Source organism: Pongo abelii, chromosome 12 (genome assembly GCF_028885655.2).
Source record: "Pongo abelii isolate AG06213 chromosome 12, NHGRI_mPonAbe1-v2.0_pri, whole genome shotgun sequence".
NCBI lineage: Eukaryota > Metazoa > Chordata > Mammalia > Primates > Hominidae > Pongo > Pongo abelii.
In genome coordinates, this window is record NC_071997.2 from 27,149,949 (window position 1) to 27,170,353 (window position 20,405).

The 20,405-nt window shown below is 50.8% G+C and overlaps 1 protein-coding gene across 11 annotated transcripts in view; it reads left to right on the top strand.

Annotated features, from left to right (window-relative positions):
• INPP4A (inositol polyphosphate-4-phosphatase type I A) overlaps nucleotides 1-20,405 on the top strand; it is a 142,816-nt gene that overhangs the window by 112,222 nt on the left and 10,189 nt on the right. For 10 of the 11 annotated variants that reach the window (XM_054547232.2, XM_063713520.1, XM_054547231.2 and 7 more), the window contains 8 exons: nucleotides 2,506-2,538; nucleotides 6,507-6,679; nucleotides 7,680-7,803; nucleotides 8,660-8,786; nucleotides 9,054-9,194; nucleotides 11,609-11,706; nucleotides 15,868-15,980; nucleotides 20,032-20,186. In XM_054547232.2, the coding sequence (XP_054403207.1) occupies nucleotides 2,506-2,538; nucleotides 6,507-6,679; nucleotides 7,680-7,803; nucleotides 8,660-8,786; nucleotides 9,054-9,194; nucleotides 11,609-11,706; nucleotides 15,868-15,980; nucleotides 20,032-20,186 (964 nt within the window). The remainder of the gene's footprint in view (nucleotides 1-2,505; nucleotides 2,539-6,506; nucleotides 6,680-7,679; nucleotides 7,804-8,659; nucleotides 8,787-9,053; nucleotides 9,195-11,608; nucleotides 11,707-15,867; nucleotides 15,981-20,031; nucleotides 20,187-20,405) is intronic. The other variant, XM_054547234.2, reaches the window with a different exon arrangement.

The following is a 20,405-nucleotide window of genomic DNA, read 5'->3' on the forward strand; positions in this document are numbered from 1 at the left end:
GTAAATCGTGTTCCTTTTTAAAATTTTCTGAAAGTTCATTGTCTATTTCTTTTTACTTTATTATCTTGTTTGTGATTTTAAATTTTTCTACAGATAATGAAAAGAGTAATTTATTGGCTGTTTTAAATGTGGGAGCTAGTTTATTTCATCAGATGGGATTATATCCCTAACTTAAGTGTCATTTTTTTTCTAGGCACATCCTGTATTATTTAAATATAGATACATTTTTATTCAGTTTTAAAGTTACTTAAATGAGCATTTATATATGCTATTTAGGGTTTGACTTGCGTGTGCCATAAAAATCAGCTGTTGTAATAATGGGAATGTGAAGCTTACATTTGAGAGAGTCTAACTCTGCTGATCAGTACTCAAATGTATGAAACCATATGCCACCAAATTATCTGTGGATGTCCTTAATTTAAACATCTTTAGCACAGCCAGGAAGCTGTTCAGTCCTCAATGTAAGTAGGAGGATCAGAAAGAACCAGTCTGTGAGCTATTTATTTTGGTAAGTCTTGTCCACAGTGCCACGGCATGGCTCTGTCATGACTTTTTATACCATTCCAAGTTACTGGAGCCATTGTTTTGGCTTAATGAGCAGGTATGTTCACACCAACATATTTGTTATGTGAGAATAACTCTGTACTGCTCTGAAAGGCATCATCACTTTTCATTCCAGTTCTCTACCCTGTCCTAGGTCCTTAGTTTTTATTTTTCACCAGGGAGCTGCCCTGCCTCAGAGCTGCCCTGCCCTGATCAGAGGGCACTGTCTGGCAGGTGAGGGTTGCCCAGGGCCAAGGCCTTGTGGGGGACCCACTGACAAGTCTCTGCCAGCCAAAACCACAGAGGCTCCTCAAACTTCCCTTCTTCTCATCTCTCCAAAAGTCTCCCATGCCTCTCCACCCCCGCCTGCCAAGGTGCACTGCTATCGCCCCACCAGGATTTGGTGGCTTCCACCGCCATCCTCCTGTACACTCTGTCGCTCTCCTCATACCCAAAGAGATGCTCAGACCAAGTTTTTCTTGGTCTGGGGTCTATGGGTACACCCAGGTTCTTGTACCCCTGAGATTATGTGCTGGAATTTGCATGTGTGTAGAGAGGAAGTCCAGAGTGGTCATCTGCTCTCAACTCCATGACCTAAGACAAGTTACAAGCCATTATTCCAGGAGTACCAGCGAAGACCCCCTTTTTCTCCCCTTTGATTGAAAGATGAATTTAGCAAATTGGGTTTAATCCCTGATGCCTTCACAGGAATGGTCCCAACCTAGCTGTTTGGGATCACCACAGAAGCTCATAAAACAGGCTCTTAGACCTTCCTCCTCATTCATAAGCTCAGAATGCTAGAAGAGGGGTTATGGCGAGGCAAAAATCTGTACTTTTTCAAGGCCTCACATAACCTGATTAGCAGATCAATATGTAAGAGCCACAGTTCTATATCACTGTGGGTTTCTATCTTTGTTAGCAACATGGTCTCAGGGCATCTGGGTTAACGAAGAGGTCGAACTCTTGAACTTACAGATGTCTTTGTATTCTCTTTCCCCTTTGCCAGTTTGAAAAGTCACTTCCAAAGACGATTAGAGAGGAAAGATCCTTTGCCCCTTCTTTACAACCTATGTTGTAAAATCCCCATAAAGCTGGTTCTGGCTGTTCTTGGGGATCCGAGACCACCTCATTTCCACATCCTGAAGACATTCTTTGAACTGAAAAGCTCAGACATAAATTAACATAAACGTTTTCTTCCATGATTCCTTTTCAAACTTGTTTTCTCTTAGATGGTGTACCCAGTTAATGAGAAATTTTGGTTTTTAAGGGAAATATGAAACTGAAGTAAGTACATCCCAGTGTGACTTAGTATAGGTGAAATGGAATCAAAATTGGTATTCTTTGAGGACCTGAAGGGACATTCTAATTGGAGACTACCCCTAAATCACAAAACTTAACATTTGTTTTAAATTTGGGAGATTAGCATAGAATTTTTTTTTGGTATATTGGTTTCATTCCTGGATTTTAACACTTTGGATCTCAGCAGTCGATCCTGAGCCCAGGCTTCCCCGGTGAATCAGAGCAGTGGGCCTGACCGTGGAACACTCCGTGTACTGGTCAGCCTCTCTCCTTACAAGTTTGCTTCCAGATGCCGCAAGCCAACGCAGGGCTCCACCACTGCAATGTGATTTATGTGGGTGCTTTTTTCTGTGGCATTTATCACATTGTAATAAGCTAGATCGCACATCCCGAAGAGCATTTTATGTTGAAGTATTGGCAACATGAATGTTTAAGCTGGGGAATCTGTCATTGTTTACCACTGAGAGGGCTTGGCTGCCTCGGAGCAGCTGGAGTACTTTTGTGAGCCTTCTTGGAGAAGAGGCAGCCAGGCACCCAGACCTCTTCTCTGTTTGTTAGCCGCCTTACTGCAAGCTGCTGACGCAGCTGCTCTGAGATTGAGTTGCTTGGTTTGAACTGTGTGCTGCTCCTTAATCATCCATGTCGCCCTCCATTTCTGTGCAGATTGCAGTCCCCCTCCTGAAGAGTCCAGCCCAGGTACGTGGTTTCCGTTCAAGGCTTCTGCTGATGCCCTTTTAATTAATACTCAGGTAGTGTTTTGTAGCTAAATTACAAAAGATTGCCTTATGATCCCAGAGTTGGGAAAGTATTTGAGGACCTCCTTCGTTGTGAGGCATAAAACACTTTTCGCAGGTTTGATGAGGGACCAGTTGGGCTGAGGAAATTGTGGCCTGAGGCAGACTACCACATGTATTTGTTTTACTCTTACATTCTAAAGTCTTTTCAGATGAGCGCGTTGGGCTTCCTGAAGTGGTTGACCTGAGGTAGGGAGGTACACATCTGGACTTTCTGGGTGCAGTTTTAGAATTCTTACCAGACATTGCTATGGGCCTCAGTTGCAGTTAGTACCAGAAATGTAATCTCTTTGCTGCCTTTGCATGTAGAAACCAATGTTTATGGTTCTAGTTCAGGGGTTGGCAAGCTACAGCTCTGAGCTAAATCTTGTCCATAGTCTGCTCTTATAAATAATGTTTTGTTCAAAACCAACCTTGCCCACTTGTTCATGTATTGTCTACAGCTGCTTTTGTGCAGCAGTGCCAGAGTTCGTTGCAGCAGAGAACCTGTGGCCTTCAAAGCCTATAATATTTACTGTCTAGCTCTTTACAGAAAATGTGTGCTGACCCCTGATCTAGTTCATGTTGAGTTTCCTGGGTATGGCTTGTGGTTTTGAGCATGAGTCCCCCAAATAATATGATTTGATGTTCTTTTTCTTACATTCCAAAAATCAGCTGCATGGTCAGTCTATTGCTTGCATATTTCTGACTGGTTATAAATGTAAGACAGCAGGATACTTTGTTGATGTCTAGAATGTAGCAAGTCCATGACTGTGGGATTTACCAGGCTAACAAGCTGTTCCCGTGCATTGCTAGTGAAGCCTGTCCACCCATACAGCCCCATGAGTCAGCATAGCATGGCGGCTTCTGGCAGCAACCCCAGGACGCTCTTAGAAGTTAGCTCATCGGCGGGCTAATCTGATTGGACACCTCATACTCTCCCAGTTTGCTTTCAGCCCCTTCACAGTTTCTCTTTCCCCAAAAGTCAGTGTCGCTTTGAGCAGGCTTTGGGCCCCACCCCCTTGGACCCTCAAGGTTACTGAGGCCTTGGTAGATGTACAAACAGTTGACCTTGGTCTCGTCCTCCGTTGCTTCCCCGGGCCCATGCCTCAGCTGACCTCCACGGCAGGCCAGTGCCTTCAGACCAAGCTGACTGTCGCCTGAGCCTCAGTGGTGCTCCAGCCTGGGGCCATACCCAGCAGTTAGGGCCAAGAGAGGGCTGGTGGCATGTGCATCTGCCCCCACAGAAGCTCAGGGGGTCTTCTCAATTCTGGGCTCCTGAGGGTTGCAGAACTAATGGGAAGTCTCATGGGTCCCCGGGCAGCACACAGACAATGCCTGGCCTGTAGAGCCCTCCTTATTGTGTGTCAGCTGGGACATTTCCAGAAGCACTGATGGCTTTTTCACAGTTGATGCTGATGGACTAATATGGTCCTTGCAAGGAGTTCTTTTGGTTTTTCCTGCAGAACTGCATTTAATCTGGGCTAAAACATACACACTTACAAAGGCACACACACTCTCCCTTTCTCCCTTCTCTACTAATGAGGGGAAAATGCAGAAGCAAAGTACGGATTTGAAAGTGCTCTTCAAAGTTATCTAAATTATTATGGCCCATGAATTCACTACCGGTTTGCGAACATTACGGGTTAGGAACTAGATAAGGAGCTTTCTACAAAAACGTGGGTCAGCAACGTCACTCAGGACATTGTTTCACTGAGCTGATTTTTTCTCATAACAAGGCTTTCTCAGTGAAGGAAGCAGAGTATAAACCCTTCACCGATTCCAGTGACCCAGGTGCCTTTACTTCACTAGATCCTGGGTGGAAATCATGTTACTGCCCAAGAAACTCACTTTGGTTGAACTTCTAAAAAATTGTTCCAGACATGTCTGAGCCCTTCTCTGGGCAGATAACCACACTCACCTTCTACCAAGTTCCATATCTCCTCTTTTCCAGGACAAACATCTTAGTGCTTTTTAGCCATTCTTCCTATACTACAATTTTTTTTTCATTTTTTTCCTAATGTAGCGAAGCAATCATTCTCATAGGAATTTAGTTTAAAGAGATATAGGCAAAGTGAAAAAGTTGTATGGAGAGAGCTTGTTTAGTCAAGTAAGACCAGTTGTATATTTTGATCATTTTCAGATTAAAATAATCATGATTTTCATGATATGCATGATAGCTAGAAGAGCAAAGTAAAATTGGCAACATTTGCTTTAAGAGCATGTACTTCTTAGAGAAGGATAGCCTTAATGACTGCCTGCCTTTCCCCAAACTGTTTGGCTAGAAAAACTTGTTTGCCTTTGGCATTTTTGATAGGCACTTCATATAATTGGCATACATTCAACAGAATTCTTCAAAGAAACAAAAACATGGTCTCTGAGAACTTTAGTAGAGGAAAGAGACTCGGACATTATCTAGTGCCTCTCTCTCATTTTATAAAAAAGGACCCACATGGCTGAGGGGTCGAGGGCCTTGCCTGTGGTCACCTCTGCTCAGCAGTGGCCAGGGCCGGGACTCCACATTTTCCACCTCTCAGTTCAGTGTCCTTCGTCACCGTGATTCATTTGCTAAGACCTCTCTGCTGTGGACTTGCTAAATTTAAGCCTGCTTTTTCCATTACAGATACAAATCCTGTCCACAAACAGTTAGCGTGCCTGCATGTACAATTAGGCCACCTCCAACTTTTGAGCTGCTACATATACTTAAACATTTGCATTAACCAAACACTGAGTGTAGGGAATTCTTTGCATGTTTCAGTATTTCTTTAGGTTGGTTTCTCAGTGAAGTGCTAACCATCCAGCTTGAGAGAACAGGGCCAAGCCGCCCTTCTCTCGGTCTCTGAGATTCTGTTTATCTAAGACAGAGTTTACCCTCTGGCAGCCACACAGCTCCCACAGCCCATGGCCTTCCCTGAGTGCTGTGCCGGGACATGGCCTGGCGCATCTGTGGCTTGAACCCTCACCCTAAGGGGCATGTACTGCCTGGGCTTCACTCCATGACTTCTCACCACGTTTGGTGTGGTGGATTCACCAAGTGGTGATGGTCAAATGCCTATTTCTGGTCTTAGTCACCTGTTACCAATATAACCTTAATGAGGGCCTGTCTTCTCTTTTAAATGTCTTCTAAATAGGAAGGAAAAAAAGAGTCAAAACCCAAAATATCTTTCACCCTGTTTTTCTCCCTTGAGGTTCTATTTTTAAAAAGTTGTTTTGGTACAGGGTCAAAGTTTCCCTATACTCCTAAAAGAAAACTAAGCTAGAAATAGTACTGGGGAAGGAAGGTGGGGGTGGGGAAGGAAGTGAGTGCAAGGTGGGGCCGTTCTGAGGGCTGAAAACTCGGGAGCTGTGGGGAATGGTCCTCCTCCAGGTGTGCAGGGGTAAGAATTGAACACAGTTGCACACAAGGCTTGGCAAGGGCAGAGGAGTCTCTGACTTGACTTTATACCCAGGTCAAGAGAAGGGAGATCACAGAGAACCTTTCTGGGTGTCTTTCCTCTCCGGGTGGAGGTGCTACAGTGCTGTGGAAGGAGATGGGCCTCTGGGGACAGAGCATTTTCTGGCCTCGTCATGACTTGCAGAAGCTTTTTTGTTGTTTTCCTCTGACGGCATTGTCTTGAGTATTTCTGTCTAGGGTCCCCAACAGGTTCAGGAGACCAGGCATGTGTTGGAGGTACCGGAGTAGAACTGGTGTTTGAGGTTGCTGGAAAGAGCTGGGGCTAGAGGGCTAGAGGGCTAGAGACTGGGTTAGTTCCAGACAGAGCTGGAAGATGAGGTGGAGATGGAGGAGTGGGAGGACTGCAGTGGTTAGGGGCCAGGTGACTTGTTAAATTGCCAGAACCTAATTCTTAAAATCTCTTTCTCATTGTGATGACCCCTTCGCTTATGCCCCAGGTGAATGGAGTGAGGCCCTTTACCCGCTGCTGACCACTCTCACCGACTGCGTGGCCATGATGAGTGACAAGGCCAAGAAGGCCATGGTATTCCTGCTCATGCAGGACAGCGCACCCACCATAGCCACCTACCTGAGCCTGCAGTACCGCCGTGACGTGGTCTTCTGCCAGACGGTAGGCCCCGGGAGCACCCCGAGGGAGGCCACAGGCACCTCTCAGCTCAGAAAAGACAGGCTTAGGAAGCCCTTCCCTCTCACTTGACTTGTAAAAGACCCCAGATGGCCATATTTCCTCCTGGTGGTTGCTTTAAAGGTTATTTAATAGAGAGGTCTACATTTCAACACAGTCAGGAGAACTACCTCGGCAGCCCGTGCTTGCTTCTCCCAAGAAACTGGCACCTGCAGAGTCTGCCGATTCTGCACCCAGGAGATAGTGAGGGCATGGGTGGCACAGGCTTCTTTGCTGCCTTTTTTTTTTTTTTTTTTTTTTACTGCGCAGAGGTTGAGTGAGGGCAACACAGGTATTTGCTGTCAGTGCAAACATTGCTCGTATAATAGTAGGTGCCTTAGCTCTGCAGCTTGTTGCAGGACTCTCTTATTGTTGAGAGAAGTGAAGCCTTGAAATGAATATAACAAGTTTAATAGTTGCCAGTAGTCAAATTAGTAAAGTGAACAGTGATTTGGGGTTGGCCTGGTTCTCTACAGGTTCCCTCACCCATCCTGGAGAGTCCTGTTTCATCCCATAGAAAATCTCCTACTGAGGAAACTTTGAGTGACCATGTTGTCTCTCACTTCTGTTTTTTGCTGGGGCTAACTCAGTTTCCAGCCAGGGGTGGCATGGCTCTATGAGTAGATAGTTAGACCCTTTCACTGTGAGTAATTATGGGCTTCCAGAAGTTCCAGCCTAGGAATAATGCCAGGTATAGGTCAGGTCAGGAGCCGGGCCAAAATCCAAACCCACTTGGTGAGCGACAGGAATAGCAAGCCCACTGTTGGGCGTCTTCCCATGGCCAGGGCATGCCCCACCTGGGCTTCTCAAGGGACAGGAGGTGCCACTGAAGCCCCTTTGAGCAGTGGCAGCAGAAGATGGGGGCGGTGGGGGGCTGGGCATGATCTGACTGCCATTTGGTGAGCAGGCACCTGACCCTGAACCGCTTCACCCCACGCTCCCACAGCTGACCGCCCTCATCTGTGGCTTCATCATTAAGCTGAGGAACTGCCTGCATGACGACGGCTTCCTGCGCCAGCTCTACACCATCGGGCTGCTGGCCCAGTTCGAGAGCCTGCTGAGCACCTACGGTGAGGCCAGGATCGGGAGCCCTACTTGCATGTGTGGTTTCCATCCTTTCTTGCTAGGCACTTTTCTCACTATACCAGTAATGCGTGCTGATTGAAATAAATCCAAAATGTATAACAGCGGACCAGATGGCAGACCTGGCAGTTACACACGCACACGCCTTGGTTTGTTGTTGTTGCTGGTTGAGGATGGATGCTAATTACTTAACCAGTAACTTCCTGTTGGACTTTGGGTTGTTCCTGAAACCCCAGTGCAGCAGTGACATCTGTGCATGAGGCACTTGTGGGCCTGTTTCTGCAGCTACTGAATGACTGGAAGGAGAGTTGCTGGGTCAGAGGGTAGGAATATTTTTAAATTTATTAGATATTTCCAAATTCCCCTCCAAAAAGGCTCTCTTCTTCCTACCCTTGTTTATTATTTATTTCTTCTGAGAAGGTGATAGAAAGCATTTGTTAATCATTGGAAATTGAGGACATCAAATAGATATCAAGCCCTGTGTAATGGGAGGGTCTGGCCACAGCAAAGCTGCTTTAGCATCTCTCATTTCGTGTTTCAAGAGCTGGCTTTGCTTTCTGAGTTGATGTATTTGTTTCCCTCCCTACTATCCGGTGCTTGCCCAAGAAAGAGTGGGAAAGGATGGCGCGTGTCTCCACCAGATGTGGCTGTGGGATTTCAGAGGCATTGTTGACTCACAGAGGAGTGAGTTACAGGGGAAGAGGCTCAGAGACTCCCCCTCCACCAGAGCCACACCTGCACCCTTCCTGTCACAGCCAGGCCTGGGCTTGGCTGCCTTCTGCTGAGACTGGGGAGAGTAGCAGGGCCCTCTGCCTGACAGCCCTGCCCCTCTCTCATGTCCAGGGGAGGAGCTGGCAATGCTGGAGGACATGAGCCTTGGGATCATGGACTTGAGGAACGTGACCTTCAAAGTCACTCAGGCCACTTCCAGCGCCTCCGCAGACATGCTGCCCGTCATCACAGGAAATCGGTAGAGTGTTGGTTTAAAATTCTCTGAGCCAGAGAGCGGTTTTCATTTTTGTTTATCTCAGGGAAGCTACTCTTCCTTCTGAATTTTTTTATCCTATTTCATTTTGTTAAATGCTCTGATTACAGCCCCCTAGGTTAGTGCCACTCCCTTAAAGGTCTGTGGTTGGCAGTTTGGCCATCACTAAGCCAGAGGGCCAGCCCGGGCACTGCAGCCTGCTCGGTGGCCCTCTGGCCTCACACTGCTCTCCCTCTCCCCACCTTTCTCCAGCGACGGGTTTAACGTGCGGGTCCCTCTGCCGGGCCCGCTGTTTGACGCCCTGCCCCGGGAGATCCAGAGTGGCATGCTGCTGCGAGTGCAGCCCGTCCTCTTCAACGTGGGCATCAATGAGCAGCAGACACTGGCCGAGAGGTGCGTGCCGGCTCCTCGGGGCTGCGGGGGTTCAGGGACCCTGGAGATGATGCAGAAAACGTACTTACCCCTCTTCAGGCTCTAAGTGCTGGACAGACTTTGTCATCCTTCCTTCCTTTGGCCAACATTTTCAACATGGCTGTGCACCTCACTGTCTTTGGTGCTAGGGACACAGAGTGACCCAGAGGTGGTCTCTGTCCTCAGGGACTCAGCTGGTGGGAGAGAGAGACATGGATGCAATGATGAAGACAGATACAGGGCATTGTGGGATCTGGAGTAGGGCACCCAGCAAGGTCTAAGGGGGTCTGTAAAGGCTTCTTGGAGTTGCAGGGGATGGGGCTTTGAATTGTGAATAGGAGTTGGATGATGAGGTGGAGGGGAGACGTGTCAGATTAAGAAGACTGAAGAAAGGCCTGGCGAGGAGAAACAGCATGGAATTCAGGGGCACCAGGTTCCAGGCAGGGATTGGCAGGTAGGGGTAGACAGGCTCTGTGTGCCAGGCTGAGACTCATGCCTGAACCTAAAGGCTTACACCTTGTAAACTGCCCTCCAGGGTCACTTGCCACACTGCAGAGGGGAGTTGTGTGTGCCTGTGTGTGCACGTGTGCCTGCGTGCACACGTGTGTGAGGAGATAGGGTAGATTGGGTATATGTACCCTATACTGGCCTTCCACTAGTACATGAAAATTCCTGTGTTGTCATTTATCTTCATGTGATATGTGTAGAATAGTCTAAACAGAGATCTTCAAGTACTTGCTGTGAAGGAAATTTGGTTTCCAGAACAATATGCCATGTTCCTGCCAGGCCTTCTGATGTCCAACCCCAGTGGTTGATGTCCATTGACGCCTAGCTGTAGGGTCACACCAACTTAGGAAATATGGTATCATTGCTGGGAGACACTGAAGAACTCTCAGTGGGGCAGGACACAATCAGATTTACATTTTAAGTAGGTTGTTTCGCTGGCACGTGCTGGGAGGAGATGAAGGGGACAAGTGTGAGGAGGAGGCTGCTGGGAGGAGTCCAGGCCGGAGGTGGGAACCTGGATCAGGTTCCCACAACCAGGGGAGTGTTGGTGTTCTGCAGAGGGGTAGGCTGGGGAACTGTTTAAGTGGTCAGTGGAAGGGTTTGGTCTTCAGTGGGGCTGGGGCTGGGGCTGAGTGGGAGGAGAGTACACCAGACAGACCCACCCACTGAGCTCATAAACTGGCAGGAGAGTCGTGTCCAGAGGCAGGTGGTGAGCTGAGTTTGGACTGAGGGCACCAGCCCAGGAAGCAAAGCCCCAAAGGTGTGAGCAGAGCTGGAGGCGCCTATGTCAGGGAGAGGCGCAGCCTCACTGGAGCCCCAGCAGGGAGGTGGCCCAAGGGAGGGAGAATGATGGTGCCTGCATCCAGTAGCTGCGGATCCCACAGACTTGCAGGAGCAGTTTCTAGAGAGGGCTGAGCCAGGGCCAGGTGCATTGAATAGAGGGGAAGGTGGAGGATGCAACACGGAGGACAGAGAGGACTTGCGACGGGCAGGTTCTTGGCTTTGTTTCTTTATTGGCCCTGAGGTCACTGGTGAGCTGGGCTTGTTCATAAACTGAGGGAAGAGCCCTCAGAGGGGAGGCCACAGGCCCAGGGTCAGGGATGGCCCCCAAGGGAGCAGGCGCCTAGAGAAAAGGCCATTGTGGACACCAGGGGTGGATGGGCTGGCACCCGTAGGAGGGAGTCCTGTCCTCTGAGGGATGCTCTAGGGCCGCAAAGAAGCTGATGCTCAGAAGGCCCCTCAGCAGGGACGTGTGAGACGGCACTGGGGCCCAGGACCTGGACTTCAGAGCCTGCATTTTCTAATGACCACTTTGTGCCTTCCTTGCAGGTGGCATTTTATGGCTTTGTTTCTTGGGCATTTGGCACATGCTCCTTGTAGCACGTGGAGTGTGATCAGGGTGAACCTGCATGATGAGGAAAGGGCAAGGGCTTCATGTCAGTCCCGGAGGGGCTGGCAGTCAGGTGTGTTCATGCTGCACACAGAGAGTGACTTCAGATTGGAGTACAGGGCTGCACCCTCACCTCACAGCGATACCTCACTGCCGTCCCCCCTCCTAAGTGCCTCAGATGGGAGGAGACCAGGGACTCTGAGCCAAATGGCTGTGAGGGGGTTCCTGTGCCGCACAGGATCTGTACCACATCATGTTCTGGTCATCTCTCAGGCACACCTGTAACAGTGATACATGATTCCTGCCAATGGAATGCATTTAGACTTATCAGCAACACTGTAGAAATGCCTTTATGCTCAGAAGAGGGAGAGTGGCTTAGAATTTAGATATGCATAGTAAATGTTTGAGAGAATCAGCATAGTTAGCTTCCATGCAGTTGTGTTCGTGTTAGAAGAAAGTGACATTAGCCAACTAATGGCATCCCCTATAACCTCCCAAGGTTTGGCGATACGTCTTTACAAGAAGTCATCAACGTGGAGAGTTTGGTGCGGTTAAATTCCTACTTTGAGCAGTTTAAGGAAGTTTTGCCTGAGGATTGTAAGTATTTCTTCAGTCATGGTAGGTTTCACTTACTTGTCTTTTTATCAGTTTAGATGTCTGAGCTCTGGCTTGCCCTGCCTCTGTGAGTGCATGCCTGTGCATGTGTGTGCACTGTTCCTTCTCTCCCTAAACACACACACGCAGAGAGAGAGAGAGAGAAAGAGAGAGAAGCTTCCCTTGGCTGTGGCCCTCATTCATCTCTTTGCCATCGATTCTCTACTAGCCTATGTGACATGGCTCCTTCCCATGCTGTCGTAGTCACTGACACTCGATGTGTTTGGTGGCATGCATTGTGCACCTGCTGGTAGGACTTGGGGGAATCACAGAGGCAGGACCCACCCTCGGCCAGGTGAGCGGCCCACTCACCTCCCTTTGTGGTGCTTAGAGAGGAGGATGCGGGGCCAACATTGCTGGGTGTTTGGGAGCAAGGTGGCCCCATCTTGGCATCTCCTGGAGGCAGTGGAGATGGTGACAGTCATCTCTCTGCGTGCCCTCCAGTGAAGATGCTGTAGCTAGGGCTCTGCAGCCACAGAACTCAGGGAGGAACCGAGAGCTGCACAGCACTGCCTAGGAGAATTCCCTCTTGAGTTCAACCCAGTGAATATTCCCTGAGGACCTGCTGTGTGTAAAGTGCTAGAGGATCCGATGGCGAATGAGGGGTGGACCCTGCCTTGGAGGGAAAGCTGGTCTCAGAGTGCCGGCGCCTGCACAGCCACTAGGGGGTGCCACATGGCAGAAAGTATCATCCCCTCTGCATTACACTGGTGTCCTCTGATTGGGGTTTCCAAAGAGGGAACCCACATCGGCTGGGCTTTGAATTGGGCAGGCTTCATCTGCATCCTGTTGGACGGTACGGTAGACCTTAGAGTTTAGAGATAGTCAAACAGTACTGCTGGTGAACCTTCACAGGCCACGGATGTGCCAGGCACTGGGCTGGGCTCTACATACATTTCCACGCTGAATCCACAACAGCCCTATGGGTTGGTGATAGGATCCATGTCCAGATGAAGAAAGGGGTGCCTGGCTCTGAAGCCCATGTGCTTGGATTGTGGCTGAAGCCGTCCTGAAGCACTTCAGTGGCTGAAGTGTCCCTGCAGAACACTCCGGGGCTGGGCCAAGAAGTCGTGGCTTCAGTGGTGTTCAGCAGGGAAGCAGTGGGAAAAAAGCCACCTCTTCACAGGTTCATCTAGCAAGAGTGTGTGGTTGGATTGGAAGAGGGGAGGCAAGCCTCTGATGGCCCCAGTGAGGCTGTGACACTTCAGATGAGATGTTGTTTCACTCTGACTCCAGCCTGGTAGTGACAGTGAGCGTGGAGAGAGAGACGAGGCGTTAGGAGGGTTTGGGCTGAGGATGCGTTCCTCAGTGGCCACGTGCAGCTGGCGCTGGGGAGGTGAGGGCTGTGTCTGCTGGGAGAGCTGACAGACCTGGCTCTGGGCAAGGACGCTGGAGTTGCCGGCAACAGCTGGGGCCGTCCCACCGATGAGAGAGGCGCAGGGCTACAGGGGACAATGAGTGCCGCACTGGCCCCAGCTGAGCTGATGACATGGGCAAATGACCTGTGGGGAGTGCAGATGTGGAGCCACAGAGCAGAGCCCTTTCGTGGTTGAGGCCACTGAGTGACAGGATGAGAAGGGGCTGGAACAGCATCTGGAGGGGCCCCTGCTCTTGGGGACAGCGAGGAAGAAGGGACTCAACAGAAGGCCAGAGAGAGCATCACAGGCTAGCAGGAAGAAGGCAGGAGCCAGGAGGGTGTGGGGCGCTGCCGGACTCTGGATGTGTGGACAAGGAGCTGCCGGTGATCTCTCCCAGACAGTCTCACTGTGGTGAGGACTGGGCCAGGGATCAAGGGGTGATGAAATGGTGCTGCCTTGGAATGGACCACTTTGTCCCAAAGACTGTCAGCAACTTGAGGGATGGGGGTGTGGGCAGGTGAGACACACCCTGGAGCTGCAGGGGCCATGGGAGTGCTCAAAGGTCCGAGGGAAGGAGAACACACAGGGCTGGAAGATGCAAGAGGACGCCAGAGTCACAGACCAGGCCCTGGAGTGGGCAGGCGGAGGGTGCCCTTGCAGGGAGGGAAGGAGGGAGGAGAGAAGGTAGGGACACGAATGGAGAAAATATGCTCAGGTTGGGCAGCCTCAGTCTCCCCAGTAAAACAGGTGTTCTTGTCCTACTCAACATGAGAGAGGTGAGCACAGAACCGGGGCCTTGAGGGAAGTGGAGGTGACTGGCACAGATGCAGTTGGAGCCAGAGAGCCTGGAAAAATACAGATGCCTGGGCCCCACCCCAGAGTGTGGTGGGCAGGGCCTGGGCATTAGGGTTTCAGAAACTCCCCAGGTGGTCCCTGTGTGCCGCAGCTAGGGTGGTAAACATAGCATGAAGTCAAGGTCCTGTGAGGACTTGGCAGCTGAAGGCCATCAGTGCCGTGGACATCAGAACTGTTAAGAAGGTGAACTCATGCTCTTTAGCAGGGACTGGAGTCAAACAGCAGATTTGTCACACACTCGCCACAAGCTGGGCCCCCTACTACCCACTTTATGTGGATTCTCTAATCTGATCCCCACAGCAGCCCTGGGAAATGGGCACCAGTTTCACAACCACTTGGCAGATGAGGAAACTGAGGCATGGAGGGCAAGTCTCCCCAGGAGCTGGGCCAAGCCCAGGCAGCATCTTCTGACTGCTGTAGGGGAGAGGATGGGCCCGCCGGCAGGGCCAGCCAAGGAGCCACGAAGGTGAGCAGGGAGGGAGTAGGGGGCGCACGCTGAGGCCTGGAGGAGTGGGAGTGGTGAGCGGCTGCAGTCAGTAGGAAGGGGGAATTTGTGCCTAGCACCTTAGAGGGCAGGCAGTCTCCAGGGCTCGGGGAGCCATTACAATAGACAGTGAAGGTCCAGGATGGGCGAGGCCTCCGGAAGCAGAGCAGTCACGCTGGACCACGCGGGCAGGAACCAGTCGACTGGACCATGACCCAGGAAGCTGGGGCAGATGTGGCCAAGGTACCCCTCCCCTCAGCAGGATGGCTGGTCTCTGAGGCTGAGGAGATGGAGCCCACCAGCTGAATACCCCCAAACTTTGCGTGGTTCCTCAGTGGACAGGTATTCATTAAAGCAGGGGTTGCAGGGGCAGCCAGCGAGAAGCCAAAGTGCATCTTGGGAGGTGAGATGGTGCTGTCTACGCCGGAGGGCAAATATCCTGACCCGGCTAAGCTCCCCTCCTCTGGGCTCCCACAGCTTCCGTCTCAGCTGATGCCAGCTTTCCATCTTTCTGTCTCTGCCCTGTCCCCTGACCGGCATGGTGTGGAGCACTCAGCAGCAACGTGAAGTAATTAGCACAGGACCTGTGTACACCAGGGCGAGGCTGTGTGGTGGAAACCAGGTGTGCAGTTAGATCCCAAATGCTGCCATGTACTTGGTTTGGCTTTGGGGATTCCGGCGCTGTGGCTGTTTTCCTTAGCCATGACCTTGCGGCTCTTCTCTTTGTCTTTGATAATCCCAGTGTTTGAAAATCCCAGAGTACCTTTACAGGAGTGGTTGATTTTTCCTCAGTTTTGTCTGGGGTTTCTTGGTAAGGTGACTTGATGGATCTTCAGGCCCAAGGGGTCCTGGAAGGGCCTGGAGACTGCCAGAATGGAGGAGGAGCTGTTAGGATGTGGGAGCAGGGGCCTCCCTGGGTCCTGCAGAGATGTGTTCTCCTGGCATGGGCCAAGGGCCCCCTGGAGGAGGCTGCGCTTTCCTGATCCCTCCCAAGGTTTCCAGGCCTGCTCAATGGCCCAGACCCACTGCCCCAGTTTCTTCTACCCTCGGGAAGTTTTGACAACCAGCTGGATCCCTCTCACTCCCTCCTAACTCCCTCATCTGGGAGGGGTGCGGGAGGCATGGGTATTTACAAGGAGTCCTGTAAGTGATTTGGTGGCCATTCCCAGCCCCTCAGAAGAACTGAAGGGAGATGAAGGAAATGTCCTTTGAAGGTGGCAGTAAAAGAAATTAAGTGCTCACCACACCAGCAGCCATGTCCTATCCCCAAACACCTCCATCCCCTCTTCAACTGGGAACTCATCGTTCTACCACTGTGTGCCACAGCAGCTCACTCGGGTGGGCTCCCCCTGCCGGGGGAGTTCCTGGATGCGGCACCCACTCCCACGGACTCCTTTTCTCTTCCAGGCCTGCCTCGGTCTCGCAGTCAGACGTGCCTGCCAGAGCTGCTGCGGTTTCTGGGTCAGAACGTGCATGCCCGGAAGAATAAGAACGTCGACATTCTCTGGCAAGCTGCTGAGGTACCGGTTATAGAGAGGAAAAGAAGGCTATTGCGGTGCCCACAGCCGAACGTCATGACAGAAACATTACAAAGTAGAATCTCAGCAGGAGAGCAGAGCTCTCCATACTGGGAGAGGAGGGAGTCACTGAGGACGTTCTGAAGCTCTGGAAGAGACTGAACAGTCCATTCCTTTGGGGCTGCCTGAATTCTGATAAGCTTAACACAGTCCATCTCTTGGGGCATTTACTAGCCAGGCTGATGGCAGTTGTCACCCTCAGAAGCCTGGCGATCGATACCAGCTGAAAACCACTGTCTACTGCATCATTTAATAGGGTCAGAAGGAGGCCATGTGACCTTTCAGGTTTCTTTAAACCATCTTTATCGTCCATTGTGCCTCTGATCTCCTCATTTTCCCAAGCACTTACCCTGCTCATATTTTCTCCTAAGTTTACATGTGGAATCCCAAGCCACTGCTCTGAGCCTGGGTATCAGAGCAATTTCATAGCTGGTCATTCATTCACCCTTGATGAGGGGTGAGGTTAATTCTTCTCCACAGCAGCATAACCTGCCCAACGCTGGGACTCGGGCACACGTGGCCCCAGTGGCATTCCCGCTCCCTGCCTGGGCCTGAGGAGAGGGATGGTGAGCCCAGGAGGGAGGTGGCACTGCACTGCCCACCACACCTCAGCCACCACACCTCATCACAGAGCTCGAGCAGCAGAGAGTCCAGCCCTCCACAGCTTCCCCGAGCAGCTCACTCTGAAGTGTGCCTCTCTGTCTTGTCAGGAAGGTACTTCTCTCAGCCTCGAGTCTCTTCCACAGCAGCAGACGGTCTCAGCTGCTCATGGCGCATGGCCGCCACTTCGGGTTGGTTATTAGTCCTGTGTTCAAGCCGGGCTTTATGAAGCCGCGCTTTTTGAACGTGCTGCACATTCTGGGTTTGTTAACAGTTGTGGCTGCTGATACCGTTTTGTTGAATTCAGCTTTAAAGAGTGAACATTCCCCTCCATCTTTTGAGTTCCTCAGCTGCTCAGACTTTATCCTTGTAGGAAGCGTGAGGTGGATCAATCTGCAGGTCTCCCCTCTCTGGGCCCGGCTGCCCTCTAAATCTTTTCATTGTAACAGAACACATTTTGAAGCACAAAGTGACAGGAAGTTTGGCAGGTTTCTCAGGCCTCAGTTTTCAGGTATCCTCTTGGTTTTGGGGCCTCATCTGGCATTGCTTGCTCAGGCCAGGCCCAGCAAGCGGGGTGTAGGGCAGGGCACACACTGGCTACGGGGGTCTCTGTAGCAGGACAGAGGGGGCTCCCTACTTTTATTTTTCCTGGGGGGTTGCTAAACCCCCCTGGCCAGGCTGTGACAGCCTCTTACCTAAGTACCTTAAGAGATTTTGTGTGAAGAACAAGCCTTTCCCACAGGACACGAAGAATACAGAGGGTGGCCGGGCTCGGTGGCTCATGCCTGTAATCCCAGCACTTTGGGAGGCCAAGGCAGGTGAGTCACCTGAGGTCAGGAGTTCGAGACCAGCCTGGCCAACATGGTGAAATCCCATCTCTACTAAAAATACAAAAATTAGCCAGGCGTGGTGACGCATGCCTGTAATCCCAGCTACTCGGGAGGCTGAGGTAGAAGAATTGCTTGAACCTGGGAGGCGGAGGTTGCAGTAAGCCGAAATCACGCTACTGCACTCCAGCCTGGGTGATACAATGAGACTCCATCTCAAAAAAAAAAAAAAAACGCAGAGGGTGACACAGCTAGGTGTCTGAACAGTGGTGGGGGACATGCATTCACTGATTCGTTCTCCTTAGAATACACACACAGGCAGTTTACAGACGAGTGGTGCAGAGACCTTGTGCATATCTTGTTCGGGAACTGTAGTTCTACCTGTCTATTGCCATATAATAGAAAAATCATTAAGTATAGGGAAAACTGACCATCCCTTGTCACCGGAACAGAAAAGCAGTCCATCAAGTCCTGTATTTCTTGTTCCCAGTAGAGGCCTCAGGGTAACAAGTGTGAGCGTAGAGGTGCAAGGCTCTCAGAGACCCTTGGCTGCATGGGTTCTCACGTTGTCCACCAAACCCCAGGCATCCCCTGGGGATAAGGGGTTGTGGGGCAGCAGTGCCAGCTACTCAGGTACTGAGTCCTCCCATCCCCAGTTTGACCAGAGCTGCTCTCCTTTTCAGGCTCTTATTTCTTTTTGTTTGTGTTTATGAATAAAGGGTCTGGCTGAATAGCTGGAATATCTTTAGTCAGGTCTAAGCCCATATCTCATGGATGGGGAGACCCAGCAGTGCACCAGAAGTGGCTGGTGTCCCTCTGGGATGGGAGCCTGGCACTGCAGTGCCCTCTTGGGCAAGGATGCATCACTGGCCATCCCTGCCTGCCTTCTAGAACCTCACGTTAGCTCTGGATGCAGCATCTATGAATTTAAAGGTTTTTGAAACCTATAGTTCCAGCGTCCGTCATGTGTTTGGGTCATGAACTCTACAGCCCATAGAATTTAGTGCACATACCAAGTTCACTCTTGCTTTGTCAGTTACAACTTTACAAATTTGATTAATTTACTCTCCATTAGCTTAGGGTCTGCTTATCTGCTTAGGGCCTGTTATTTTTTATCTTTCTTTCTTTTTGTTGGTCTGTTCTCAGAAGAAGCCTATTCTCCTTCTGATTGTCTTGCCTGAACATTGGGTCTTTTGTTTTGCCTTTCCCTAGATGAGGTTCTTAGCACTATACCATGTTCGTGTCTAGTGATGAACCTGGTAGTGACTGGCATGCTCTTTGGCTTTGCTGGCATGACAAGCAGGTGTTGTGCCATCTTCAGGAGTTGATGAGACACTGATATTTTTCTGGCATACAACAGATACCCGGAGCCCACCATCATATCACTTGGATGATGTTTCATTAAATACCAGCCTTGGTGTCATAGTGCAGTATCTGATAAGGTACATAGTCCTTTATCTGAAGCCCCTGTGGCCAGATGTTTTGGAATGCACAGGTTTTCAGATTTTAGAAAGTACTGTGGTACATAGTGGGTGTTTACTTATGTAAGTAATATGGTGCACATCACATATGTGTACCATGGTATACATATAGGATTTAACATCCCCGGGGGAGCCTGAGACAGCACTCTGCAACCAAGCTCGTATTATTGCCACACTGAAAAGTATGAATATTTACATAAAATGGGATAAGTGAAGATTGCAAGTAGTCTTATATTAGCTCAGGTCTGGTTGTGCTGCCAAATGAGATTGCCACAGATTTACACGAAAAAATTATCTTGTTTCAGAGCTTGCTGGATTTGGTGACTGTGTGCCTAGGATTGTATCTAGTGGTGCAGGGAAAATGCCCTGAAATCTCCCCATGGGGAGAGGAGGTGCACTCAGGTGGCCTTTTCCCAGTCCGGAGGCTGCCCTGCCCCCTACTCTGTGAGCCATTCAGTTGTGAGGAGGGAAGTGTGCTGGCATTAACTCTGTGACCGGGAAAGGATGGCGGGAGGAGGCCTGTGGGGCTGGTGGTCAGGAGGTGGCCAAAGGGCAGTGCAACTTCTGAGCTGCTCCCATCTGTGCAGGTGAAAGAGGAGAGTAGAGATAGTAGGTCTGTTCCCTACCTTCCAGGGAGACCTGGAGACCTGGCCCAGGACTGTGGGCATCCTGAGAGTGGCTCTGGCTTCCCCAGTGGGTCATATTTGCCGCCCTCTTTCCCTGAGGGATCAGCAGTGAAGGGCTGAACGTGATAAGGGGCCCAGGCATGGTTTGGAAGGGGACAGCGGACTGCAAAAGAGTGTCCTGTGGGAGAAGGCAGGCCACACGGGGGATGGCAGGGATGATGGCAGGCCTACAGGCAGCAGGCCCCCAAAAGGGCTGGTGTCTGTAAGTGACTTGGTTTCTATTGCCAGCTCTGGCAGGGCATGGAGTTGGGGAACAAAATTGGAGCGTCTGGCCAGGACTGGGTGTTGAGTTTCTGTCCCTGCCCTTGCTGGGCTGGTTGGGAGCCTTTCCTGTGTGCGAAGGGTGCTGCCTTTCTGTGGAGCCTCGCTTCCTAAGCACAGCCCATGTTTCTGTTGGCAGATCTGCCGTCGCCTTAATGGGGTCCGGTTCACCAGCTGCAAGAGCGCTAAGGACCGTACAGCCATGTCGGTGACACTGGAGCAGTGCCTGATCCTGCAGCACGAGCATGGCATGGCCCCGCAGGTCTTCACCCAGGCCCTGGAGTGCATGCGCAGGTGAGTGCTGCAGCCAGGCTGCGCGCCCCGCCCACCCCGGCCCGTGTAAACTGCAGATGAGCTGGTACCCTGCTCCTGCCCGCAGGGCCTACCCTGCATGAGCCCCTTGACTCCAGCCGTCACACTTGAGTTTGACAAACCTGTCAAACTATTGGCACTATCAAATTCAGACAGGGTTCTCTTGTAAGGTAAGGTGGGGGGAAAGAGCTAGCAGGACTT